The 27,965-nt window shown below is 40.5% G+C and overlaps 2 protein-coding genes across 2 annotated transcripts in view; both read right to left on the bottom strand.

The window, feature by feature from the left end:
- Positions 1–11,150, bottom strand: part of atp2a3 (ATPase sarcoplasmic/endoplasmic reticulum Ca2+ transporting 3) — a 62,238-nt gene extending 51,088 nt beyond the window's left edge. Inside the window, exons 1-3 of the mRNA XM_077504667.1 lie at positions 10,970–11,150; positions 10,122–10,197; positions 9,879–9,972 (exon numbers count right to left, since the gene is read on the bottom strand). Coding sequence (XP_077360793.1) covers positions 9,879–9,894 — 16 coding nt within the window. The 5' untranslated portion in view covers positions 9,895–9,972; positions 10,122–10,197; positions 10,970–11,150. The remainder of the gene's footprint in view (positions 1–9,878; positions 9,973–10,121; positions 10,198–10,969) is intronic.
- A 1,281-nt stretch (positions 11,151–12,431) lies between these two features.
- zzef1 (zinc finger, ZZ-type with EF hand domain 1) overlaps positions 12,432–27,965 on the bottom strand; it is a 27,605-nt gene continuing 12,071 nt past the window's right edge. Inside the window, exons 27-55 of the mRNA XM_077505687.1 lie at positions 27,693–27,933; positions 27,491–27,570; positions 27,301–27,388; positions 26,763–27,225; positions 25,996–26,160; positions 25,799–25,918; positions 25,542–25,703; positions 25,277–25,409; positions 25,054–25,192; positions 24,772–24,937; positions 24,421–24,683; positions 24,135–24,313; positions 23,790–23,985; positions 23,119–23,279; positions 22,719–22,999; positions 22,402–22,576; positions 22,179–22,311; positions 21,869–22,092; positions 20,863–21,159; positions 20,660–20,760; positions 20,437–20,572; positions 19,999–20,358; positions 19,772–19,915; positions 19,408–19,576; positions 19,229–19,327; positions 18,977–19,142; positions 17,709–17,859; positions 15,638–15,709; positions 12,432–14,817 (exon numbers count right to left, since the gene is read on the bottom strand). Of these exons, the coding sequence (XP_077361813.1) occupies positions 14,737–14,817; positions 15,638–15,709; positions 17,709–17,859; positions 18,977–19,142; positions 19,229–19,327; positions 19,408–19,576; positions 19,772–19,915; positions 19,999–20,358; positions 20,437–20,572; positions 20,660–20,760; positions 20,863–21,159; positions 21,869–22,092; positions 22,179–22,311; positions 22,402–22,576; positions 22,719–22,999; positions 23,119–23,279; positions 23,790–23,985; positions 24,135–24,313; positions 24,421–24,683; positions 24,772–24,937; positions 25,054–25,192; positions 25,277–25,409; positions 25,542–25,703; positions 25,799–25,918; positions 25,996–26,160; positions 26,763–27,225; positions 27,301–27,388; positions 27,491–27,570; positions 27,693–27,933 (5,145 nt within the window). The 3' untranslated portion in view covers positions 12,432–14,736. The remainder of the gene's footprint in view (positions 14,818–15,637; positions 15,710–17,708; positions 17,860–18,976; positions 19,143–19,228; positions 19,328–19,407; positions 19,577–19,771; positions 19,916–19,998; positions 20,359–20,436; positions 20,573–20,659; positions 20,761–20,862; positions 21,160–21,868; positions 22,093–22,178; positions 22,312–22,401; positions 22,577–22,718; positions 23,000–23,118; positions 23,280–23,789; positions 23,986–24,134; positions 24,314–24,420; positions 24,684–24,771; positions 24,938–25,053; positions 25,193–25,276; positions 25,410–25,541; positions 25,704–25,798; positions 25,919–25,995; positions 26,161–26,762; positions 27,226–27,300; positions 27,389–27,490; positions 27,571–27,692; positions 27,934–27,965) is intronic.

Below are 27,965 nucleotides of genomic sequence, written 5' to 3'. Positions count from 1 at the left end.
TAATACATTTCCACAAGTACCTGGAGATACCACACTATTCAGTGGACAGATGAAACCAAAACTTTTCTTTCCCCCCCCCCCCAGTGTTATTTGTTTTATAGCAACAAATGAAGTCTGCTAGGAAATAAACACCCTAACAGCAGTTAAGCATGGTTGAGGATCCATTAAGTTGCGGTTCTGTTTTGCCTCAGCATGTAAAAAGAGACCTTGAATTCTACCACACGACTTGTGAAATTAGACTATGACCAAATGGTTTTACAGCGTAATGTGCTGCCCACTGTAGGGCACGAGTACAAGATCACGCACTCCTCGGAACAATGAAGACCGTAAGCAAGCATGCATCCAAAGCACACAAAGCGGTTGAGGGTGAATACCAGTAAGTTCAATGTTTTTAACTGACTGGCGGAGGAGTCCTGATCTCAGTCCCACAGAAATTTCTGTCATGGTGATAGAAATATACAAACCTTCAACAACTAAAAGAACAAAGTTTTCAGCTAGTGGCAGTTGTTACATTAACTCTTTCACTCGCAGCCATTTTCACATTTCGCAATCCCGTTCGCTCCCGGCTGTTTTACTGGATTTTGACTGATTTTGCAAGGCCCACAGAATATTTTGTTCTATTGCTATAAAAACATGGAACCTATCAAAAGAAAGATTAAAGTCTCTTCTTTCATCAGCAAAAAAAAAAAAAGAAGTATGTTTTTATCCGTTTTGCAGCAATTAGCATTAGAAGAGAGCTAAGTTTCATCAGTTTTCGCAAATCTATTTAAAATTGTAAGTAATTTAGATTTTTTTCTACATGGCCCTGGTTGATCTCCTTTGCTCTGCTGCCACCTGCTGGCCGTTTGTGTAATAACTACCATTTCTGCAAACGTTCTTTGCAGTTGAGAGGCTGCATCAAAGCCTTCTGTATGCTCAAGCATAAAAAAAAAACCCCAAAACATAAAAAACGTATAAATATGTCTTTGCGACACTTAAAACATATAAAAAAAATATATATTTACACGTTATTGGGAGAAAATGAGTTAAGGTGGTGGTGCATTTATTACTACCCAAGGCAATATGTTTTACACTTCTTTTTAAATTTACTACATTTAATTAGATCTTATTGGTTAGCTTAGATATCTTAAATCCAATTTTCTGATGGTAAACATAAAAAAAACCATGTAGAATCTAAAGTATTTTGTTTCTCACTTAAAATCAACAAGTAGACAAACTTCCATTTGATTGAGAAGGTTTCAAACCTGTTATTTTCTGTCCTCTTTTTAATGTTAGGCCGCAAGTGTCTTAATTATACGTTTGACCACATTAAATACAGTTGAACCTTTTTTGTACTTTAATGTGTTTTTCATTCATTCAATCTTTTTCCTTCATCTGACTGGCAAGAGCTATTATAAGACAGAAAACATAGTTTGAGCAGAAAAGTGTCATTTCAGAGCGTGTGAAACCGTCACGAGTTCTTTTTGAAAGACTGAATGAACTCCTTTCTTCTGGCCAACAATGTATTTCTCATCAAATTACAGTGGAAATTAATGGTCAACCACAATCTGTTCCGGGATGGTGGTTAGTTAGTTCCAAAGGATTTCAACATTTGCTTCAGGGAGAATAATGAAACTTGGATTAATTAGTTGTACAGTCAAAATGTCAGCATCAAACAAACGTGTACATATGCAGCATCGAATGCTTTGACATTCATTTTCTTCTCCCTTTCATCTTTAGTTTAAAAAAAAAAAAGGGTGTGTGTGTAATTTTTCATACATTTTTAGAATTTTCTGCATTTCTATTAAATTTCTGATATTTGTGACAATTTTATGGACGTATGGCTATTTCTTTCAGCCATTTCTGGCAATTTTGTGGACATTTTATGGTAGTTTTGGAGGTGTCTTCCTTTATTTGGGCCATTTTATAGTTACTTTTTGAACATTTTCTTTTCTGTATTCTTTTTTCTTTTGCAAAACATACATTTTCTGACTTTTTTTTGGCAATTCCACAAATATTTTATCGTAGGTTTCTCTTTTTTGCCTTTTTTTTAATTTTTATTATTATTATTCAATTGTATGACATTTTGGCTATTTCGTGGATATTTTATGGTAAATTTCTGCTTTTCTTCAATTTTTAGGTAATTAAAAAAATGTTTTCATCATTTTATGACAACTTAAAAATTGAATATTTAATTATTAATTTTTGTATGTAAATCATGAATTAATTTGAAGAACATTTTATCTAAAAAAAAACTAAATATATTACAAAATGTTTAATTTCTACAATTTTTTATTTTATTTTATTTTATTTTTTATTTTTTAAGAGATGCATAGGGAGCCACAGAACTAAAGAGCCACATGTGGCTCAAGAGCCGCAGGTTGCATACCCCAGTTCTAAAGCTATTTATAGCATGCGCTCACTTATCAAAAGTCACTTCTTGTACTTGTCTCTCCTCATCATTATCTCCAGCTTGATCATCGCCTCCGAGGACAGAAGGGATCATTTAAATGGATCTTTTTCACTCCCCAAATGCCCTTTATGCTAATGTCCAATGTGCACACTTTCCCACATCACAGTAGACGGAGCACAACAAAAGGCAGCAGTCACGTCTGGTCAGACAGTTCCAATTACTAATCAGTGACCTGGGAAATAGACTTGGTGGTGGTGATGGTGGGAGGCGGGTGGGTGATCGCACGGAGACCGCAGAGGGGGACGGGAGCAGGTGGTGCACAAAACTATGCTGTCAGATTAGAATGTAAGAGAGCTGCAAATTCTCATTTTAATGGCATGCGGAGAAGAATTTCAAAAAAACAACAACAAAAAACACGCTTTCAAAAGGCGGATGAACACATGACATGAGCAGCTTTTATTAGTTTTGCCTTACTCGTGTTATCGTAATGCCTCTTGCAGTGTGTACACGTTTGAATAAAGGATCGCCCCGTGTCCAGTGGTGACTGTTCTCATGCTTCCCTGCAAATATTTTTAATGAGCCACACAGATGGTCCCTCCCCGTCTCGCTCCTGCTCATCAACTCTTCATCACAAAGTGTTAAGAACATTGCTGACACACTCCTGACTAAAAATTTGGCAATTGGAGGCCTAGAAAGCCCTTTTGAGACGCGTTTGTGATTATGGGTTATATAAATAAATGTGACTTCTTTCATTATGAAAAAAATTTATATATTTCTATCTGTTTCTGTTTTGCAGCAATTGCCAGAAAATGTAAAAAAAAAAAAAAAAAAAAAAAAAAAAAAAAAAAAAAAGTGGACATGTCCACAGTCCAGGCAAAAGAGTGTGTTTGGGCACCCTAGAATATGCCCTATAAGCATTTTATTTATTTATTTAAAAATAAAAAAAATAAAAAAATAAAAAAATAAAAAAAAAGGTATTAAAGTATCTCCAACTACTGGTACATTCCCTTGTGTGTTTTTAATAAACTTTGCTCGAAACGACGTTTCCGAATCTGATGTCACATTGTGGGGGGAAAAAAATGCATAAAATGTCTCCTCCAACCACACAAAAAAAAGATGTTATACCATCAAACTCATATAAAAGAAAATGTTGCGCATTGGTCTTGTTTAATACCAACAGGCGTGACGTTATACTGCAGCTAACGTATGAATCATGAGGATGTAGGTCAGAGTTCAGGTTAGCAAATGTGGATTCCGCAGAGAGTTTTGGTCCTTTAGGAAATGATTTCCTTTTTTAGTTGATTCTGAGATGATGTGACGTACTGGTATGGTAAGTACATGCTCATGTTGACCATATTTGAAGATATCTTTCTCAGTGTACCAAGAGGAATGAAAACCAAAAAAAAAATCAATCATTTTAAGAGCATGAATAGAAAATAAATGCTTGCTTGTTTATCCATGTGTTATTTAGCAGGTTACTTTCTGGTTCCTGACCTGAAGATGAGTACACATACATTCAAAATTGGACCGAGTGTTTGTGATGTTAATCGGAACGCTGAACTGTTAGGAAGCAAACTGAGGTTTGTTGTTGTTTCAGGAAACAAATGGTGGAGCAACTGGTTGTGTTGAATGCTTCAATCAAAACGTGTTTCACTCGTCATGAAAGGACGACAATAGGACGAAAACAGCCTTTTATTCAATTTTTTTCTGACACTATTACTCATTCTTCACCTTTTTTTTTCAGGCAGGGATTCTCTTCTCTTACAGTTTCATTCCGTTATTTTGTATGGTTATGTTACAGTTGTATTTTGTTATTTGCATCTTATCTCTTATAGTTTGTTTTTTAAATCTTCCCATTGACGTCAATGTGGACAGTTAAGAATACACATCATGGTTCCCTAATGTTCATATGTCAAAACACTTTAAATCCTGAATCCATAACATCTTATCTTAAACAGTTAGCTTAATAGCGTAATAGCCCGAGTCATTTTGGAAAAGTTTCAGGAAACACACAAAAAACAAACAAACAAGAAACCGAGTCTGGTTCCCTCGAGTCAACCTTTACTTGGACGACTGAGAATCGACTCAGACATAAACGCAAATTTTTTAGAGCATATGTTAGCAAATTGTTATTGGTATCGTGACAATGTTCCGAATCGCTAAGGGACGTATGCTAATAGGCTAACGACTATCGCATCATAATGACAGAGAGCAACATAAATATATTATACTGTTACATCTATAAAATGTACAATACAGCAGGAAGACCAAGAGTGTACAATATTTACAAACGGAGGAGAAGCAAGCATATGGACACTCCGCAAATAGAGCTACATGGATACGGGCATTGCTAATTTGCTAAAGGATGTAACAAGATGAACTTGAGTGCCATCCTTTGTGGGTTGACTATTTTATGCCTTTGTCTTTTCTTCCTGGTCTCATTTGAAAAATGTCAGTGCCTGTGTTTAGTTTTATACTTTCAGCACATCAAAGATAAAAAAAAAAAAAAATGTTATTAGCCTATAACGTGAATTAGTACTATCTTGATTTATTTATCCCATGATTCATTTAGCAATTGCAGTATCTTCAACAACAAAAACTTCTCACATTTTTCCATGTTATAATTTAAGGATGGTTATATTCCTACATATTTGTTTCGTAGCTTAATATTCTGTTACTGCCTTCATTAAAACAACATTTTTCAAATCCTCACTGATTTAAAGATGTGGCTACATCCATTACGAATGCGTCCCTTCAAAACAAATTCACATCAATGCGTCAGAAGGTTTTGTGGCACCCGGTGTCACGGCTAGCAGCATTAGCGAGCAGACCGGCGTCAGGTGTGTCGCTACAGATGGGAGCAAATTCTCACCAGTGGACCTGACAGTTATCTCACGTCCACGTGTTCAAAAATGGAGGAAATGACAAATCAATTTGTCACCCTAGAGAGTGAATGCGCTACGCCTGGACATTGGATCTCAATGGATTTGTGATTGGGTCTTGGCAAGAAACTACCACTCTATCTTGAGGGCAAGAAAAGTTATGATTCTGACTTTTACGTTTTTATGAATGTATTCCATAACTGAGCTCTCTGTAAAAGAATTTATCAATAAGTGTTACCGCAAATACATCTGACGAAGAGATTTCCATCTCACAACCCACTTTCGTCTTTGAAGTCTCGCCTCTTGTTAAGGGAATTTAGCGTCTTAGCTAGCCAGCTGCAAAGTTGGGGGGGGGGGGGGGAGTAAAGCTGAGGTGTTAAAAGTTTTGGTTTTGGAGGTCTGCGCACGTCCACGAGAAAAGCCCTCGAGAAAAGCTGCTGCCCACGTTTAAATAAAACACTGCCCTGATTATACAGCCCTCTTCCCAGCAAGGGCTTGAGATTCGCACACATGCTAGCAGAATTAAGGCAGCTTGTCTGTATGGCCTACATGTTATTTGAGCAAATGTGTTATTTCAGAGTGTATTAAAATGGTAGCCCTTCACTTTAACAGTATACCCAAGAAGTAGCTTTCAGCTTCAAAGACGTTGGTGACCCGAGTTCTGTCCTAAACACACGCACATATATACGGAAGCCTAAAGCTGCTAATGTGGAGTAAACATTTTTGGCGGGCGAGTATGTTCGAACATACTCGCATATGCGTTCGAACATACTCGCAAATGCGTTCGAACGTACTCGCAAATGCGTTCGAACGTACTCGCAAATGCGTTCGAACGTACTCGCATATGCGTTCGAACGTACTCGCATATGCGTTCGAACGTACTCGCATATGCGTTCGAACGTACTCGCATATGCGTTCGAACGTACTCGCATATGCGTTCGAACGTACTCGCATATGCGTTCGAACGTACTCGCATATGCGTTCGAACGTACTCGCATATGCGTTCGAACGTACTCGCATATGCGTTCGAACGTACTCGCATATGCGTTCGAACATACTCGCATATGCGTTCGAACATACTCGCATATGCGTTCGAACATACTCGCATATGCGTTCGAACATACTCGCATATGCGTTCGAACATACTCGCATATGCGTTCGAACATACTCGCATATGCGTTCGAACATACTCGCATATGCGTTCGAACATACTCGCATATGCGTTCGAACATACTCGCATATGCGTTCGAACATACTCGCATATGCGTTCGAACATACTCGCATATGCGTTCGAACATACTCGCATATGCGTTCGAACATACTCGCATATGCGTTCGAACATACTCGCATATACGTTCGAACATACTCGCATATGCGTTCGAACATAATCTCAAATATGTTCATGTAGGCTACATGCTACAAAGTTAGCATACCTTCCCATAATGCCACGGGGTATTCGCAAGCGTAATACCCCATTGCATTATGGGGCGAAAAATGACCAACCTAAATCATGTACAGCAGACATAATAAATCGTAAAAGTTACAAATCAACACTGTTTTTTGTCTACTTAATTTTCTAATTGGTAATATGGCCCAAATGCCTAAAAAAATGGGGTTTTGTTTTCACTCGCGCATGCGCAAATAATACCCCGTGGCATTATGGGAAGGTATGCTACTTTGTAGCATGTAGCCTCCAAATATGTTCGAACATATTTGCGAGTATGTTCGAACACACTCGCCAGCCAAAAATGTTTACTCCACATTGGCAGCATATACATATACCTGTTCATAACATTTAAATTAGTTTTAGTGAACTCTAAACTCGGTTAATAATGGACTCTCTCAGGAACAAAAGTCTGTTTATTGTTTCATCTTGTTTAACGGCGGGTCCACCTGACTTATGTGCAGTATTTGACTAACAAATGACAAGAAGCAGGGATGCAAACACGGTAAAGATAGCGTGTGCGCGCGCGCGTGTGTGTGTGTGTGCGTGCGCGTGCTATGGTCATACTGATCCGAGTGGGCATAAAAAAAAAAATAAAAAAAAAATGAGGTTAAGAAGTTAATTTCGAATCGCCAAGCAAGTCGCTGCACTGCGCTCACGTCAGCTGTTTACCTTAAACCTACAAGTGAAGATCAAGGACGGAACTGTAGTGCTTATTCGGCTCTAAATGGGATTGTAAACAACAAAATGCAGAGGCTAAACAATGTTAAATGATAATAGCTTTGAGGTGGCATTAAAAGGGGAAGTCAGACACAAAAAAAATCCATACAGTATATTTTATTGTAACATATGTTGTAACCATCTAGTCTAACCACAGCATTCAGATTAATATTGTGTTTGTGAAATTTGAATAAAGCAGCTAAATCAACTAGTTTTCCCTCCATCTAGGGGGCGGCCATTTTGCCACTCCTTGTCGACCGAACATGACATCACAGTTTCTCAGCGCTCAGGTAGCATGACCAATCACGGCTCATCTTGTGAATGTCACATGACCAAAACAAACAAACAAACAAACAAACAAACAAACAAACAAAACAGGTGATCCGTGATTGGTCATTACCTGAACCCTGAGCAACTGTGATGTCATTTTCAGTCAACAGTAAATGACAGCAAGAAGAAAGCAAAATGGCCGCCTCCCGAGATGGATACAAAAACGGTGGATTTTGCTGCTTACATTCATATTCCACAAACAACAATTTTTTGTTGGTTGACTTCCCCTTTAACATGATGTTAGACTGTCTTTCTGCACGTATCGTGGAACACATGTTGTGTTAATGTACACACAGGTGGCTTAGACACAATTAAACACGATGACATAGCAGCTGTCTTTGACAGGTAGCCAGAAAGCTTGTATGCGAGTCACTACGCACACACCAAGTGACTGTTTGGAAAAAGGAAGCCCCAAATAAACGACGGCTATAATTCCTTACATTTTTTTATTGACTTACTTTCCAGTGTGATCCGTGCTGACTCAGCTCTACTTGAAATTTCCATCTGTTACCATCATTCGAAAACATTCCCTTCAAGCCGCGTGTTAATTAAAAAGTGTCCCCTTTTTTGTAAAAATGACAAACTGTGCTCGGCTGGTATAGCGTGTCTGTTCTCTCATTTAAAAACAAATAGAGACGGTCATTAACTATTAATCAGCATTCATTCATTTGGGATGAAGCCTCTTATTGTGTAGCAAGGTCACCGGTGGAGCCAAGCGTGGCGCTACCAAAACGAGGGAATTAAAATATCGGCTTTCACGGCGAGGCATCATAAGAACAATACATTGTGCGGCAGGGTTACGAGTTAATGATACAAGTCGCCTGTGCGTTAGGGTGTGACCTGATTCTAAAACGGCAACGCAATATGAACAAGACAAGCACGTCCTAATTGAAAACTGTTTACATGCACTTACTTAAGTTCAAGAGCATAAATTGAATGTCTTGTTGTCGTGTGGCACACGTGTTGTCACCTAACAGAGGATTCCAGCGTACGACTAAAGTTTCGACTACCGTATTTTTCGGATTATAAATCGCAGTTTTTTTTTTTTCATAGTTTGGCCGGGGGTGCGACTTATACTCTGGTGCGACTTATGTGTGAAATTTAACACATTATTAGATCATTTCACATGTTATTTTCACACTAAACCGCAAGAGGGCGCTCTAGGCCTGTGTTGATAAGTTCAACATTGCCGGTAGAAGAGGAAAGCGGCGCATCGTCTACCTTCCGAGTTGGGGGAGTTGTTTAATTAAAAGTGACACCGAGGATGAAGATTTCATTGCATTTAGTGATTTGGAGTGGAACTGATAGTTTGGTAAACTTGTTAGCATGTTCTTTATGCTAGAGTTATATGAATAACTTGTAGTGATGGGAACATAATTCACCAACGGAAAGTTGGGACGAAGGGAGAGTTCCGGGTGGGAAGGTTTTGTTATGTGGAAAAGGAGAGTTAGCCTGTTAGCTTCTAGCTGAGTGGGGAGTTGCTGTTAAGACCTCAGAAGCTGATGTCAATAAAACGCCAGCCATTGGCTCCGTGCTTCAACACTCCGCCTCCCGTCACTGCTCGCTACAAATGCTACAAAATATGTTATGTCGTTCCTGACATTACCAGGCATGTCAGTCATGTAACGTTAGTATACCGTACACTTATTCAGCCTGTTGTTCTCTCTTTTATTTTCATTTTAAATTGCCTTTCAAGATGACATGTATGTTTTTGGTGTTGGATTTTGCCAAATAAATTTCCTCCAAAAATGCGACTTATACTCCAGTGTTTTTTTTCCTTCTTCATTATGCATTTTTTTGGCTGGTTCGATTTATAATCCGGAGCGACGTATGATCCGAAAAATACGGTAAATGACAATATTTCCTTGAAGTCTGCAAATAAATGTGAAATAAGGAGATTAGGCCATTTGAGAGGGGCGACCCCTCTCATCCTGCCCCATATGCTGCCGGCCAATGGCGAGGGCAGATTTCATTGCCATGACAACCAGACGGAATCTTACATTTCAGACACTAAAATAAGTGGCTGCAGACTGCGAGGCGCACCCGAGCCCCTCGAAGAGACCGTTGGTTCTGTTTTCCCCCTCATGGAGACAACCGCTGCGCCGCTTACCTTTTGGCTTGGACATGAAAGTGTTTCAAGCAGGTTTGCTGGCACTCTGAAGTGGCTCTGGATCTTCAGAGCTGGCCTGGTCTTCTGGTCACAACTGGGTGGACGAAAGGTAGAAGCAGTAACATAAATTACAACCTCAGTGACAAGTGTTTGAATAACAGAAGACGAATACTGTGACAACCCACTTGACCGGTTTACATCAAATTTGGAGAGGGAAAAAAAAAAAAAAATCAAAACACTTACTTTCAAGCACTTTAAAGATGTCACAGGATTGGAACAGTTGCCTTAGTAGTTGAAGTTGAAAATACAGTTTTAGTCCCTGTAATGTGAAAATGTTTTCAATTTGACACACTTCCGACTGTTGCTAACATCTCCAAATTTGAATGATTAAAAACAAGGCTTCAAGATAAGATTAATAAAAAAAATAAATTAAAAAAAAAAGGTCTCCACTTTAAAACACTGTGAGCAAAATAAACTAAGACTCACTGAAAAACGGATGCTACATGGATAGATAACTATTCAAAGACTCTGGTGGCTGGAACATATTCCACCAGTTGACGTGGGCTAGCCTACGAGAGGTGCTAGTAGTAACCACCAGCTAGCTAGCTAGCTAGCTAGCAAGCTAAGATGTCTTTGGAGCTCCTCCCAACAGGTGAATGAATGGCGGGTTTGTCCACGGCATTACGTCCTCACTTGGGGATTTAAAAACAAGTTATGTTCTTTACATTTTGGCACCCAGGAGAAAAAGGATTATTTTTTTTTTAGATGTAGGTGACAGCTAATTAGCTAACTGCACGCTGTTGCAATTAAAAATGGGTTTAAAGTAACTTGTACCGCTGATACGAGATTTTATATATTTGATCTAATAAAAATAACTAACTAAATAAATAAAACATAAACTAGGAAAGTGAGAGAGAGTATTTAGCAGCTTTCACGCTTCTCGAGCTCTCCAGTTCCACAGGTGGTCCTTCCAATAATGGCCCACGCCTAACCTGGATAGCTGCTAAATACGAGCATCTGGCTTCAGTGCCTCGTACTCTCTGCGGATTATTTAAACGACCCAATTATCCCCGAGCGCCATGAGAACTGACCCACAACTGGCCTTCTGTCCCGGGCGGGTGAGAAGAAGTAGGTCTCATTAGGACAAGGTGAGGATGTGCTCGCTTTTTACGAGCAACATGCACAAAAAAAGGGATCAGGGATGGGAAACAGGTGAAAAAGAAATACAGTAACACTAAACGAGACACAGCTGTCCTGCGATTGGCTGACAACCAGTCCCCGCCTACTGCCCATAGCCAGCTGAGATAGGCTCCAGCGGGAACGCCCCCTTTAACTCGGAAATTCCGCTCGCGATGTCGGAAAAAAACAAGGACCCCGACTTCACCGGCGGACTACAATGTGACGTCACTCTGAATGGCAAAACACAATTTACTCGAGTATAAAACTAGACAGCTTTCTTCATTCATAAATATTCACCATAACTTCATGTAACGCAACGTACGTGACAGTATTGCCGCTATATCCCTGCATAAAATTATACGGTAAACTACTTGTATGGAATGCTTATGAAATAAGATTAAAACATTAAATGAAGCAAAATTGCAAAAAGGTAAGTTTCCTGGCGATCAAATTGAGTTTTGAGGACCAAAATAAAAAACAAATTATCACTATCCGCCATTTTGGTTGTTTACTTTCATCTCGAACGCTATGAGGACGGAACTGGGAAGTTTCAACTTCCGACCATCCTCGAATGCAGCACAAGTTGAACATGTCACCATAAGGTCAAATTATTTTGAATATTTGCAATCATTTTTGCCTGTTTTAGTTTTTTTTTTTTTTTTTTTTTTTTAATAAAACAATTCTTTTGCGACAAAATTCGAACGCATCATCTAATATTCCTTAAATTGCAATTTTATTTTTAGATTTACGTAGTTGGATTCAAGTTATTTCTGTGGCCACTATGGGTTTTTCTTTACCAAACGTTTTGTCCACGTGTGTAGAATAAGATCGAGCCTGGGACTGTAAATGAGAATACAAATTGTTGTATCCGTCTCAAGCAACCATACAAGGTTTTTTAGCATTATTCTTAAAAAATGATATAGCACAAGGGCAAACGATCGGAAGAAGCAGAGCAGCGAGAGGAGGGAGCTCCAGAAGGGCACAGAGGGGAACCGAATCATCTGGAGCCTTATTGAGTATTTCCTCCATTTGATGTCATTATCGCCCCAGCGATCATTACCTTCCGAGGCTCTACATTACACGGAGTGCATGAGGAGTCAGACCAGGTCGTGCACAAAAGCACAGCGTGAAGCAAGGCAATAAAGAGAAAGCAGGCATACCAATGTGCTGCATGGTATTTTTATTTTATTTTTTTTTTACCCTTTTTATCTGTAGTTTTCCTACAGCCAGCAAGAAAAAAAAAAAAAAAAAGAACCCTGTGATGTGCTGCTGTAATCTGACAATGTGTGGGCTGTGATCAATGTCATCTTAAGTAATCAATACATCTGTTTCTGCAGAGAAAAACTTCACACACAAAAAAAAGCAGACAGCAGGTTGTATTGACGTCATTTCTATTATTTATTTAGGTATTTTTTTTATTAGAAATGGCTCAACCCAAGTAAGTACTGTTTTCGCCTTCAATGTGGCATGCATACAAAATCAGACTCAACGTGTCCGTTAGTGTCCAATAGTGATATTCATAAGTGATTGTGATCATATTCACAAATACAGTATGTACATTCAAACGACAAGAATCCAGCATCCGCAAGGAAACAAACAATGCAACATTAAAAGTAAAAAGCTACAAAAAAATAAATCTCAAATGAAAATATGACATCAAATGAATAATTCTCACTCGTTCAACTATGATTGCTTGATTGTTAAAATCTTTTAGGCACGTGGTAGATCGGTGAGGCATTTTTGGGAGGCTAATTACCTCTTCCTGTCCTCATTTATTTCAAGATTTGTGTAAACAAAAAACACTAAGCTTTCCTACTTATCCTGTAGGACTCTCATCCAAAATTAAGTAACAACAACAACAACAAAAAAGTTAAAAATGAAAATAAGAAACTTATCTACAAAGGTGTCTTCTGCTCAAGCTTCTCATTTAATTGATATGTAATAAACTAAAGGGGACTCAGTTCGGAGCCCATTTGGAGATTCTCACGGCTGAGGGTTTCTTTGGCATAAACATAATTTCAACAACAATTTTTTATTTTTTTTTAATATATATATATCAAATGAAGAGCACACTAACGACTAATAAACTTTCCTCTCGCCACTCGAGTCGTGAACACGCCATACCAACTGTCTTCATCAGATGAGGTATTACGTCAACAAGCAAACGTGTTCATCTGGAGACATTTAGACTAACAGTTTGATGGCGCTGAAGACCGTCCCTTTCTTTTTAACGCTAAGAGTGTTTACTCGCGCTATACACAACGTCTTGTGCGCGGTTAGTCGTCGTCTGACATTGAAACGACATCAGGACTAGCAAACTTTTTAGGTACACGTCGTAAAACAACAATAAATAAAAGTCTGCGGCTAAAACTAAAGGCCTTTAAAGGAACAGTTTGGATTTTTTTTTTTTACATGAATCTCTATTTCATCCTCACCTCCAGTCAGTGTGTGCGATCATCACTGACTGACCAATGACAGCGTTCTGTGACACGAGTTCTGGTCCGGTGTTGGTCGAGAGGACAACAGTAGTCCGGCAAGTTGACTTGGGCCATGGAAATGAAGCGTTTTTCTTCTACTGCATATTTGCATCCGTAAACCACGAGGCGCATATGCGTAATTGAAGATCCATAGCCGTAAAAAAAAAAACAAAACTCAACCATATCGTGGAAATATTTTCAGAGTGCACGGATACAGATCACCAAACACGAGCTCTCGAATCTGCAGTTACGACACTCTGCTTTGATAGTGATTCATGTCCAGAAAAAAACAAAATGTTCCTTTAAGAGATTCAAGAGACTTTTTTTTGTTACTCGTTCTCATGAGATGACGTTACAGTTGGTTTGTACTAATTCACTGGCGAGTCCCTTTTAAAGGCTCTCAATCTTCCCTCATTTGTAATCCTAATCCCGATTCTACGCCACGACAAGGCATCACGTTTATCTGGCATGACGAGGTACTCGTTTTGAACCTTGGAACAAAAGTCCCCAAATACTATGATAGTTCCTCTGTATCTGTGTCAGTTTATCTGGAAAGAAAATAGGGGGAAGGAAAGGAAAGATTCGGCGCGTTTTTCCCCCACCCGACCCCGTGCGACGGCAAATGAGATTTCACCGCCCTGGACTTTATTTTTAGGACGCTCCGCATGTCCGCTGAGACAACCAAGCAGCGTCAGCGTGACCCGTTTTCGACAATGCTCGACTCCGACTTGTTGAAAAAAATTTTTTTCTAAAAAGGCAAGAGGAACATGTTTTTTTTGTGACAGTTTGGGAATTTGGCAAACTTCAAAGTCCTTCGGCACAGCATCACCCAATAAAAAATATATTTTTAAAAGAAAAAAAAAAAAAAAAAAAAAAAAGACCCCACAGTATTTCCATGTGAATGCACATGCAGACATGTGGGCTTCATCTAAGGCAAAGGGGATTGTGAGGAAGTGTTAAAAAAAAAAAAAAAAAAAAAGTGCTTGTTGTGTCTGCCTCAAGCAGCTCGATTCAAGAGCGCTGCAAAAAGCCACCGGTATGTTTCCTGTCCGAGTGGGGGGGGGGGTGGAGTGGAAGAGCACCGGCTTGCTCGGGGAGCCTTTTTTGCTCCGTCTCCCTTTCATGATCAAGAATCAAGATGTGTGTGTGTCTCCTCCCCCCTCCCTAAGGCTGCTCGCCTCATTCGTCTCCCTCGGGGTCTCTCACTGGGACGCGTTCAGCAGCGTGGTCGATTTATTGGGGTAATTGATAGCCAGGCTGATGGCGGCGATGTTCTTCAGAGCCTACGTGACAAAATGGAGAGGGATCAGTTTGTCCATCAAAAACATGGCCAGGACGTCACAGCGCAAGCACGGAAAGATACTTATTATTTTATTTGATTAAGCAAGTCTTGGCATTGGGTGTTAACAGCCAGTTTTCAGTGTTCTTATATCAGTGCTTATATCATTTTAATGCAGTATCGGCGCCTCTGCCGATATCAGTATCGGTATCGGAACAACACTCATAACAATGCCCAAAATCGAAAATCTGCAAGTAATTGATGCCTCTAAAAACGTTTATAACTGCTGGTATATCCCACAAGATGGCGGCAAAACAATATATTTTTTTTGACTAAATACTAAATATTCAATGTGACACCAAGAAGCAACAAGATGGTGTCAAGGTAAAACTGATTTTGCTATGGCCCGAGTGAAAATATGACAATGAAATATAGGTCGAAAGAAAAAGAACAAACACGGCAAGGTGAATTAAGAAATGTCGAAAAAGTATGATTTTATGAAATTACTATTTTCTAACCCGAGGCTCTATTTAAGGGTAAATATAGAGAAGGCAGAGGCGTGCTCTAACGCAGATGATAATGGAGTGTAATTAGTCAGCAACTACATTAAGTCCTCTTGGTGCTGCCCACACATTGAAAACAAGATGGAGGGGGAGGAGGGCGAGCGCCTCGGCTGGACATCAGCAGCTCGATGAGTCACGACATAAAGAGACCTCCACGTTCAACTGACTCAAATTGGGTGGACAACGTGACATACAACCGGTGGCATCATAGTGAATATTTCTCATGCGCAAAGTCAAAATAAGCAAAAATGAAAACCTTACCAGCGCTGTATGACTTCGAAGGTGTTCATTTGTGGTCATTGCTAACAAGTACTCCTGGAGGACGCCCTGTGTCTGAAAACATAAAATACATTTACAGATTAAAAATAAATAAAAAAAAATCGAGTGATTCTGCAAGAACTTTACTGCAGAGATGTAAGCACAAGGGCTAAATTAGAGGAGCACAGATAAGACCACGTGGGGCTAAATGGGCCGAGGCTTGAGTCTACCATCTATTTGCATCCTCCCAATATGAGAAACGTACGTCGACTGCACAATTTGTACACTCGGCAGTGCGTGGCAAACTATTTTAATACCCAAATATAACTCACTCCAGGGGGTTAAAAGTTTTTTATATTCTCAATAGGCCTGCAAGGACTGAAGCTTCAACAATGTAAGAGACATTTAAGTCTAATTTAAATGCGATAACAGATGGAAGGCCATAAAACAGATCCATAATGCAGGATTGCTCGCCAAATATCAGTATGCAAGTGTTAAATTGAGAATGAACAAATTCAAAATAGGACTTCCATTTGCAAAGTTATTGGTTATTATTGGGCCTAACGCCCGTAACAAATCCCACCACCAATTGTCCCTGCTAAATTAAATAAATACAATATTCATCTGTCACCCTTCCATTCACACTATATGAAGGTAAACAAGAAGCTCAAAAACGATCATGTTGTGCTACTGCCCTCTGGTGGGTGTTGACAATTACTTCACTACTTTTTTTTTAATTATTTTTTTTATTTTTTTATTTCAAATGTTGGAGATGGACTTCAATTCTGACCAATAAGTCAGCTGGCATCCTCTAAGTTATAATTACTTTTTATTGTCATAGCAGCAGCCCCAAACCTTGTGAGGAAAAGAGTCCATATTGCGCCTCGGGATGGAAAATGCGTTCACGACGATTATTATTCATTCAAAGCAAGCAGATTGAGCGAGATGTATGACGTATTTTCGCTCCTGACTGTTTTACTGGATTTTTTTTTTTTGACTGATTTTGCAAGGCCCAAAGAATACAGTGAACTTTTATTGTTATAAAATAATGGAACCTACCAAAATAAAGAATATAATCTCTTTTATCACCAGGAAAAAAAAAAAAATACTATATTTGCATCTGTTTCCATTTTGCAACAGTTTGCATTAGAATATAGCTAAGTTTCATCATTATTCACATTCCTGGTGAAAAAAACAGTCAAAAAGAGCTTGTTGCAACATGGCCCTGGCTGATCTTTTATACTATGCTGCCATCTGATGGCCGTTTTTTGTAATCAACATTGCTTTAAGCCACCTCTTCGTGTTAGAAGTTGCATCAAAGCCTTCTGTATGCTCTTGCATAAAAAAAATAAAAAATAAAAAAAAAAGTTTGAGAGTGAAGCCAAAAGCATAAAAAAAAAACACATTTACACGTTTTTCGGTTTGAATAAGAGGCACATAGATGAAGTATTGACATTGTATTGTTCAAAATGTTGACAAATATTTTCCTTTTTACTGCAAAAGAATAATGGCTACAAAATAACAGTTATCGGCCTCCTTTAACTACTACTAATGGTATGAAAAATAAAAAAATACACCTGTTTTTTTTAAATGGGAATGTGTCGACTTGCTTGAAAAATAGTCATGATATATTTGATAAATACATACTGTGTAAGCAGTGCTAGATTTCAGCAGGGACACAATTTGAACTGTGTAAGTCACCACAAACCAATTAAAAAAAAAATAAAAATCTCAATCATCAACTCAAACTAATCAATACAATAATGTTGCCAGCCCAAATAAATGTCATAACTTTATCCAAATTAAAGAGACACTTTTGGGCCTATAGACTTTTTTCAGTGTGATACTTGGACCTGATATCAAAGACCCGTGTTCTGTGCACCAAAAAAAAAAACCCACCCAAAACTCATGATTGAATTCAATGTATATTCTTAGATAGGATTCAATAACATAACACACCCATTTGTCACCCTATAAGAGCAAAGCGAAGTATGCAATGCAAGACGTGGCCTGTCTTTTTTTTTTTTCTTTTTCTTTTTTTTTTTCCCAGCACGTGTGGTTGTCGTTTACTCACGACCGCGCGGGCCTCCGCAATGAAGAAGAGCTCAGTGAGAGCTCTGTGAAGAGGTAGCAGCACGGTGATACTTGTTGGATCCTGGCTTAAATTGTTTTCCATGGACATAAAGAGCTGCCACAGAGGTCGAAGCAGGGTCAGCTCATAGGCTCTGCAAGTGAGAACAAATCCATATTTAGGCACACCCAAAAGGAGGTGGGAAAAAAAGCTGCGGATTGATCAAATGCAACGAAAGCAAAAGATAAATATCACACAGTCAAGACTCTCATGAAAGCAAAATTTTATATACTACTCCGTTGAGTTAACCTTGAGAACACCAAATGAGAGTGCATCGTTGCCATTTGGGCCAGATGGAACCGGAGCCGGTCGGCACTCAGGCAAATTCCTAAACACAAACTTCACCACGACAATGTGGTGGAGAACGTGAGAGGCATTTATCAAGCCTTTTATGCAAATCCCGTTCATACGAATGCAAAGGAGGTTTGATGTAATATTATCCAGATGGATTGGACTCTTCCTGACGTGCCAATCTCATACGATATAGTGACTTTTCTTGAAATATACACGACTGTCTCAGAAAATTAGAATATTGTGATAAAGTCCACTATTTTCTGTCATGCAATTAAATAAGCAAAAATGCCATACATTCTTGATTCATTACAAATCAACTGAAATATGGCAAGCCTTTTATTGTTTTAATATTGCTGATTATAGCATTTTTTTTTTTAACTTGGTCTGAGGAAATATTATCTATATTATAACATTATCTACTATTTTGACTTGGGAATATTTTGAGTTTTCTTAAGCTGTAAGCCATAATCAGTAATATGAAAATAATAAAAGGCTTGCAATATTTCCGTTGATTTGTAATGAATCCAGAATGTATGACATTTTTTGCTTATTTAATTGCATTAAAGAAAATAATGGACTTTATCACAATATTATAATTTTCTGAGACAGTCCTGTATATTTGTCAAAATTAGAAATAATCAACAAATGTTTCTGACTGTTGTGAACACATATTAGAAAATATTGTGTTGTTTAACATTCTATTATTTACTATGAATGATAGTAGTTTGAAAATGCTAAATGGGATTTCCAACCCCACCCCTTAAAAACACATTGAAGTCCGTGTAAAAACATTCTATTCATATTAAATAGCGCCCAATGCTCAAACTAATTAAAATTGAACTTTATGGGGATACACTGATATCAGAAGTAGCCAAGCAGAGAATGATAGTGTAAAAAAAACGAGTCTTCGCACTTACATCTGGGATTGACACTGCAGGAGGCGGAGCAAGAGGTGAATGGCTTTAAGTCTCTGGTTCCCGGTCTGGCGACAGGCCACGCCTACTTGCCACTCCCATATGTCCGTCAATGACAGTTGACGGAGCACTTGTTCATCAGCCAACATTTGTTTCAGGATCTCAAAACCTGTGTGAGAAGCAAAAAGCACACAGATGGTGAGAACAGAGCTAACGAGACGCCTCGATATCTAAGAGTGGCGGCTTCATCGCTACCTGTCTGGAAGCGACCCCTGTGACCCCCTGTAATCGTAAACTTGTAGCCCCACTCCGTGTTGCTCATGTCTGACATAAACTTGTAGTACAAGGTATCACCTGAGAAAAGATACGTCACAGGATCTCGACACTGCAACGAATCAGAGTTGCAGAATTGCAACTAGGAAAACGACCCCCACCTGGAATTTCAAAATCGGACCATTTCTGAGGAGAGCCACTGAATATGTGGACATCCTGAAGGAAATCACTGCTGCTGGACATGACGAATTCATCACATCCTTCCTCTGTGTGGCAGCGGGAGTCAAATTTCACCGACAAGTAAATGGCCCCTGGGATGTGCACCTTATCCTGGAAACAGGAGATAGATGCAACATTGAGCTTTACAACGGTAAATACTGTAATGCCAATATTATTGAGGTAAAAAAAAATAATACAAATTTGAGATTTAAATTGACAAACAATATACAATAAAATCTCTTGGCTACGGCTTTTGATGATGTAAAGAATAAAAAAAAAAAAAGGTCCACAAAAAAATATACACACCTCAAAGTTGGTGTTGTTGTCATACGGATGTTTGGATTCTCTGGCTTGCACTGCCATACCTGGTTCTTCCATAAACTGACAAGCAGTGAGGGAAAGGCTGCACAGCATACTCTGGCTGCAGCCTTTCAAAACCCTTTGGAGAATCTGAACGATATCATATTTGAGACTCAGTGAAATCACAATTGACAATAGCACAAGTGACTCTCGATGCTCCTCCCACTCGTCACCTTCTCCCACAGTAGCCGCTCCTCCAGCTGCATTAACATGTCCAGGATGTAGGCCATGTGGGAAGCGCCGTTCAACTCCAAGGCCTCCTCGCTCAACGGCGCCTCGGCGGGCCAGTCGGCCAGCAGGGAGGCCAGCACGTGGCGAGCGTACAGCGTGGAGATGGCGCGGTTGACCTTCACGAGGTACTGACGAACGGCCCCGTTGCTGCGCAGATCCAGTTCTTTGTGCAACAGCGCCGAGCTTTTCGTGCGCCGCTGTTTGGCGTAACTGATCTGCAGGTCGCTCTCGGAGTTGGTGATGAGTCTCTGTGTCACCACGTTCACCTCGTCTGTGGCTTTTTCACATTGACTGGGCTTGGACTGTCAAAGGAAAACGTTCGGAGCAATTATTACACCCTTTTTTTAAATTTAAAAGTAATTTCTTTCTGAATATCTCACAATGCAAGACGCCACAATCATATCGGTGTCGACAGCCTTGGTGTTTCTGTCCTCCGAGTGAGCCCGTCTAGTTGGTTGCCATTTCTGAGCTAAAGTGCGGATTGTATCGTCAGTTTTTATCTCCTCGCCATCAAATCTGGAAACGAACGTGCACATCACATAATCGCGTGGGAAATCTTAGATGCAGAGTATAATGCAGAATGTGGGAGCTCTTTAGACTGACCTCTTCTGCACCTCCATGGAGAAGGACTCTGTTTTTTTCATCTGTAACTCATACATGGCTCGTAGAATGGGCAGAGGGGCGTTTAAGGCATCATGGGCGATCTGTGCCAGAAGGGAAGATCCTAGTTAATTCATATATAGCAGTATTTTTTTTTTACTTCATTTTTAAAAGTAAAAAGAAGTACTTGTAGTCTCAGTCATCACCTGGAAGCAAATTTTAGTTTCCTCATCTAGGCCATCAAGTGGATCTGGCCTGTTGACATCTGCGTCATCAGCAATGCTGCTTGAATGATCGGAGTCTTGCTCTCTCTGATCCCGCTCGGGGTCCTGAACCATGGAATGTATTTCCCGCTTGGACGAGTAAAGCATGATGGAGAGAATCTCGAGATCTCGCAACAACCACAGCTTGCTGAAACCCGTCCCCTTGCTGCACTTGCTCACAAGCAGCTGGGTTAATCCTGACTTCTGGATGGCTTCCTGAGCTTGCGCCACTCCATGCTTCTACACAGAATAACGAGGAGAAAATATTTTCATTCACTATCATTAATGTGCACACACTGTTCTCATGTGTCACTCACTGTCGGCCGACGGGGGCCGGGCGAATTTGTCGGCTGCATGATGTCACTCCCGCCGCAACTTGACAGCACGCATCTTTTTTTTTTTTTTTTCCACTCACTCACTCACTCACTCACTCACTCACTCACTCACTCACTCACTCACTCACGCCTGGGAGACCATGTGACTTCCATGAAGTAAGCTTGTGTGAGTGTGTGAGTGAGTGAGTGAGTGAGTGAGTGAGTGAGTGAGAAAAACAAAAACGTGCGTGCTGTCAAGTTGCGGCGGGAGCGACGTCATACAGCCAACAAATTCGGCCGGCCTACAGTGAGTGACACGCCCCCTGCCACCCCCCGCTCTGCGATTGGCTGGAAGGGTAAACGACTGTCCCTAACCCTGTCCACAGAAACGTCCTGCTGTTGACAAAACAAACACAAAATGGCAAAATACAGGCTGGGGGGTAGGGGTAGAGAAAAAAAAATCACCACCACACATTAACAGAAGCCCAGAGGTGTAGATTGAGAAGGAGTTCATGGGTATACATCCTGTATTTATATAGTGCATTTTCCTGAGTGAAAACAGAAGACCCTGCCTTTAAGATAATAGAATTTTGAAGGACATAGGTATTTGACTTTTTCAAATTCAAGACAGGTACCTTCAGAGTGTTGTAGAGTCCTTTTAGGGCCAAAGAGAGAACCCAAGAAGCCTCCACGGCATCAAGAGAGCCATTTTCCTGGCTGCTCTGCAGCAGGTGGCAGATGATGGAGATGAAGTTGTTCAGGTAGCGGCTGAGCAGCGTCTTTGCCGAACATTGGTTATCAGTTTGCCCTGCAAGGCAGACTGTGGAATCCTGCGACTGGATGAGTTGGTAGTCTTTGACTGTCAAAGAAAGTCAAGTCCACAGTGTTGATTGTTGCAATTTTACCAAATGTGTGCGTGCGTTCCGACACTACTAGAATACTGACCCGTTTTTCTCTTGCGCGTTTTTATATCCACCACTGCCGCCTGGTTTGTTTCTGTGAAATGTTTGAGTAAGATCATGGTGTGGTGTTCATTGGCGTTGTCAATAAACACGGTCTGTGTGCCAACGCACCACACCTGAGAAGCACAAAACAACTCATTATGTGTGCGAGAGTCAAATAAAATCGAAGTCCAACACGACATGGTACATTTTGCACGTCTTCTTACCTCGGGGAAGCCCACCAACACCAGGAGGGTGAAGAGATTGGTGCGTTTCAGACTTTGTGGCAGCTGTTGCATACAATGATCGGTGAAAGCAGCAATGACTGTGCTCCAACCAGGACAAGTGTTGAGATCGTGTAAAATATTTGCTACTGTGCATGCCCAATCCAAACCAATACGACTGAAACGAAAAAAAACAAGAACGAGGAAGGGGTAATCATGGCAATAATTGCAGAAAAACTTTCATGTTGGATATGAAACGAATAAGTGCATTACAGCAAGGGAAATATTATTTTAATGTTTAGCTTTAAGAGTCATAATACCTGTCTAAACAGACAGCTCCCAGGCTGAAAAGCAACCGAGTGGTCTTCCATCCGTGAGTGTCACAAATAGCTGCCTCGTCATGCGTCAGCAAGTCGTACTTGTCTGCGAGGGCCTCTGTGACGGCGCAATCGGCCTCGATTGGAGGTATTCGCATCAGAAGCTGTCCCAGTAGCCCCAAGGTGAGGTGGTATGTCTCGTTCAGAGACCCAGCATTGCAAATGACTGCCCTGAAAAGTTGGTGCAGTATGGAGCTAACACTGGGCAGACTCAGACTGCTTTCCTATAAAAAAAATTAAAAAAAAAAAAAAAACAGGAGAATCAAGAACATTATCGGCACCGATATTTACGGCTAATAAAAACTAAATACAAGTCTCCCCCAAACTTAAAACAGTAACTTACTTGTTTGACAGATGGGAGCATGGTTGCTAGAAGTCCCAGGATCCTCTCTCTGGAGCACTCTGCAAAGACATGTTCCTGGAGAGGGACCTTGGGAAGCAGGAATACAGTCTCCCTGACAATCTCTGATGTTGGAGAGTTGACCGTGAGACTAGACCCTGAAGCTGTATTTAAAAAAATAAAACAAAAAATAAAAATAAAATAAAATTATATATATATTTTGTAGAATCAAGCAGCAGTGCAAGTCTTAACCTTAACCCCAAGATTTTGTGACAATAACATGTTCATTGCACGCCCACTAGTAAAAATATTGTTTTTGTGGAATATGAAATGTCAAGTGAAAATGACATCACGGCTGCTCAGGGATCAAGGAACAGCCAATCACGGCTCATCTTTGCCCACGTCACATGACCAAACTCAGAAAACAGGCGAACTGTGATTGGTCGTTATCTGAGCCCTGAGCAACTGTCATGTCATTTTCAGTTGATAGATAGCAAGTGGCAAAATGGATAAGGTGAATTTTGCTCCTTGATTTACAATCCACAAACAATATTAATCTTAATTAATATTTTGAGATTAGTGAAGGTGCATAGAACATATTGTCAAGAATATTTTTCGGTCGACTTCCCCTTGAATGAACAGTGATTAGAATCAAGCTTATATAAGGAGCTTACGTCGGATCCCAGGAGAAGGCGGGTCCTCGCTGGACACAGAGGGCGTCTTGCTAAGGCTGATTGACTCCAAAGTGTCTTGAGTAACAAGTTTTCTTTTCTCCATCTCTGTAGTGCTGGGTGCTGAAAACATTTCAGTGGGAGCAGTGGGAAGAGAGCTCTCTTCTTTCGACTTTTGGGCTTCTCCTGATGGTTTACTCTAGAAGTGTGTCGACAAGTGGATATGTTCAACGCAGTCGCAGCATAAACTTTCAAACTGACTAGAATTATAGTTTCATCCAAATAAATGCAAATCAGATGGAGAGTGGCATAAATGCAGTATGCTATAAATATCTGTTTGTAGCTCACCTTGTCTTTTGGCGATGAAGGGGAGCAGATTGCTGCAGTACTCCCAGGGAGCGATGATGTGTCTGTGGCCGTACTGACCTCCTGAGAAAACTCTGGGGAGACTGGGACTGGACACAGCTCACTGTCGGTGGCTGAGTCATTGGACAACAGCAGATTGAGCAAAGCTGAAGAGCGAAGACCTATATTGGAAGCCAACAGATTTTGAGATACTGATAAACACAAGTTTAACCCAAAAAAAAATCTCTTACATTGCATTTTCAATTAAAAAAATAAAAATGCTTGATACCTTTGCTGGTTTGCCCCTTGAGCAAGCAGTCAGTGATGAGCTTGGAGCAGGTCGTCTGCAGGGCTTCCGCTTGACTCAAGGTGGTGCTGTCCAAAGATTCGCCGTCTACATGCTTCTCACTAATCACTTCTGAAGTGTAGAGTGCCAAAGCAGCAAACAGGAGCCAGGAGTAGTTGTGGACGTACGGCTGAATCAATCGGTGGAGGTCGCTTATTCTAATGGTCACCATCGGGTAAACTGTGATCCGATGCGAGGGCAGGTGGCTAAGGGATAGTTAGCATTTAGTGTTAGCGGCGCAGTACAAGACTTGAGATTACAACGCTGAGAATTGCTTGAACTTGAATGTGTCACCTGTCAGGATATTTCTTTGCCTTATAACATCCAAAGCACAGGTCAAAGTCTTCACACACGTTGCAGTTGATCCTGCTGCCGACGATGAGGCCATGGCAGTGGTCGCAGGCGTACTCCATGTTTACCATCTCATGGTCGTCCTCATGGCCTTCGGGCTTAGTGCCACCTATTTAATGCGTAGAAATGTTGGCTACATCAAATTGCCTTTACCATATTAACACAGTGCATAATGCTTCTGGCTCTTGAACTAGTTTGAGGTGTGCATAGCGGCGAGTAGCTTACTGAGAAAGCACGTCTTGCAGAGGTCCATATCCATGCACTGCAGACATCGGTAGCGGTGCCAAAGTGCCATCCTTTCGCAGCCATCACAAGAAATCACGACATTGAGCAGGTCACAGTAACGTGCAATGAACATGTGCATCTGCAGGAAAAAAAAAACAATTTAAATCACTTTTCCAAATTCTTAAACTTCAATCACACTCTTGGACTTTAAATTTTCATGTACCTTCCGTCTGTCATTCATCAAGTCCTCTTCCTCAATGTTATCATACCACTTCTCAAACATTCCATCCATGCACTCATCCATCCACTCCTGGTTCTTCTTGTAGTCTTCAACTTCATCCTCGTCTGTCCACTGACTAAAAATTTACACAGACCACAGAATTATTTAATATTTAAATAAAACCTCTGATATACATTCCGTACTGATTATTAGAAAAATGGTCTATACTTCCGATGCCTAATCTATTCAACCATGGCTCAAATTTTACCTGACAGCAACGTCATGAACACTAATATTCTCCTGGGACATGCTGAGTAAGAGTTCAGGCAGCTTGATGTTTAAGAAGAGGGGAATGTCGGGCACATCCCAGTTCAAGTCGAGAAGGTGCAACAAGCAGGTTTGCACACAAGACAGGGCTGGAAGAAGAGCTCTGGGGAGGAATGACGAGGGTAAGCTTATATTGCTCGTAACACAACCAGCTGCAACCAGTTTCTAGTGGCGATGGAAATGGAAAAATACACCTACTTGTCATTGAGACAACTGAATCCTTGCACTGCTTCAACCAGAATGAGCACCAACTGATGGTAGGAACGTCGCACTTGCTCCCCGAGCTCTCGCCCGCTGTCTGACAACTGAGAGAAATAACTGAAAAAGAACAATTTAATTAAATAACCTCTTGACTTTTATATGAGCCACTGAAATACAAATGTCTGATTGCGTACCTGGTGAAGTCTTTCTGGCATGTTAACAGCTCTTGTAGGAACAGGATGCAAGGAGCTTGAAAGAGGTGTGGCTTTCCCAGCGAACGCAAACACTCTTGAACTAGCTCCAGGACTTCGCAAACACTAATGGCCTGCGCTTTGTTCAGTGACAATGTCTGCAGGACACTATAATAGAAAAAAAACAAAAACAAAACAGCATGTTTAACAGCTGAATGACATAATTAACTCATTCACTCCCAGCCATTTTCACATTTCGCAATCCCGTTCGCTCCCGGCTGTTTTACTGGATTTTGACTGATTTTGCAAGGCCCACAGAATATTGTGTTCTATTGCTATAAAAGCATGGAACCTATCAAAAGAAAGATTAAAGTCTCTTCTTTCATCAGGAAAAAAAAAAGTATGCTTCTATCTGTTTCCGTTTTGCAGCAATTAGCATTAGAAGAGAGCTAAGTTTCATCAGTTTTCACAAATCTATTTAAAATTGTAAGTAATTGAGCTTTTTTTCTACATGGCCCTGGTTGATGTCCTTTGCTCTGCTGCCACCTGCTTGTGTAATAACTACCATTTTTGCAACATTCTTTGCAATTGAGAGGCTGCATCAAAGCCTTCTGTATGCTCTAGCATAAAAAAAAACAACAACAACAACGAAATAACGTATAAATACGTCTTTGGGACACTTATAACATTAAAAAAAACGTATTTACACGTTATTGGGAGCAATGAGTTAATAAAAAATACTATACAATGGGAGATTAACTGTTACCCACTTTGCTGTTGTGAGGGCGTTGTCCTTTAGGAAGTTGAGTATGTGCTTGAGAATTGGATAGCGATCCTTTATAGAGGGGGACGTGCGAGGCTCTTCCATCGAACGGCAAGACAGGAGTCGTAGCCGTGCCCGACTGAATGGGGCTTTATGGGTTAATGCAGAAGGGGAGGCTGGACTGCCCCAGGAAGAGAGGCTTTCCGTGGAGCCTTTGTTGTCCGACTTGCAGTGCATGCAGGAGGAGGAGGATTGGCTCGGAACTGGCTTGGCTTCAATGGTCTCCTGTGTAGATGCTGTGGAATGTTCAAGTGAGGCGCTAGCCTGGAAATTGTCTTCTGACACTGAACTTGGACAGTGAAGAAGAGCGCTGCTGCCCTCTGCAGTTTTGGAAGTATCACCGTCGGGGCATGGTGTACCACAAGGAGAAAATCTGAAGAGCAGGAGGCACTTCTCAATGCACATCTCAGCTACAGAGAAAGAAATGATTTCACATTATACGAATAATACAATGATTAAAGACAAGAATAACCAGAGACGCTCACCTAAGGTCTCTATTGTGACCTCGTCGGTACCTCCTTTCTCATCAGGAGCATTCATTTTGCCAACAATATACCTCTGCTTCATCTCCAACTAGCAGAAAACACGAACCACAGCTTAAGCTTATGGACGTGATCACATACACTGTAAAGTCATGAGCAATTCATCAGGAGTCGAGGATCCTGTAACGCTTACCATCCAAGTTCTGATGCTGTCTGCCAGTGAATACACCTGCACGAAGTCCTCATTTAGACAGGACTTGCATTCTTGATTGACTAGACATAAAAGAATAAAACAGAAACAAGCGAGACAGATATTATCATGATCAACTGATTTTACTTGATAACAAAGTTATGAACGGACTAAAAGAGATTATGCTGTTAAATCTGAGAATTACCATAGGTCTTGAGGGCATGAATAAGGCCTGGTGTGTGGTAGACCATGACAGCCCAAATGGCATTCACAGCATGGTCCGCCATTGTCCCGGTGGCGAGTTCATTCCTCATTGCCTGTTTTTTGCAGGACTGCACGAGGTTTCTCATCAGCTCTGTTCTGCTGTCTGTAGATTCCTGAGAAGGGTTCCATCGGGCAAAGTCTTCCAGGAGCCTCGTCACATCATCAAAATTACACTTGCTAATCTAATATACAAAAAAACACAATGTACGAGTAA

This window comes from Festucalex cinctus, chromosome 18 (assembly GCF_051991245.1).
Source record: "Festucalex cinctus isolate MCC-2025b chromosome 18, RoL_Fcin_1.0, whole genome shotgun sequence".
Taxonomy (NCBI): Eukaryota; Metazoa; Chordata; class Actinopteri; order Syngnathiformes; family Syngnathidae; genus Festucalex; species Festucalex cinctus.
This window is presented reverse-complemented; position numbering and strand designations above follow the sequence as displayed.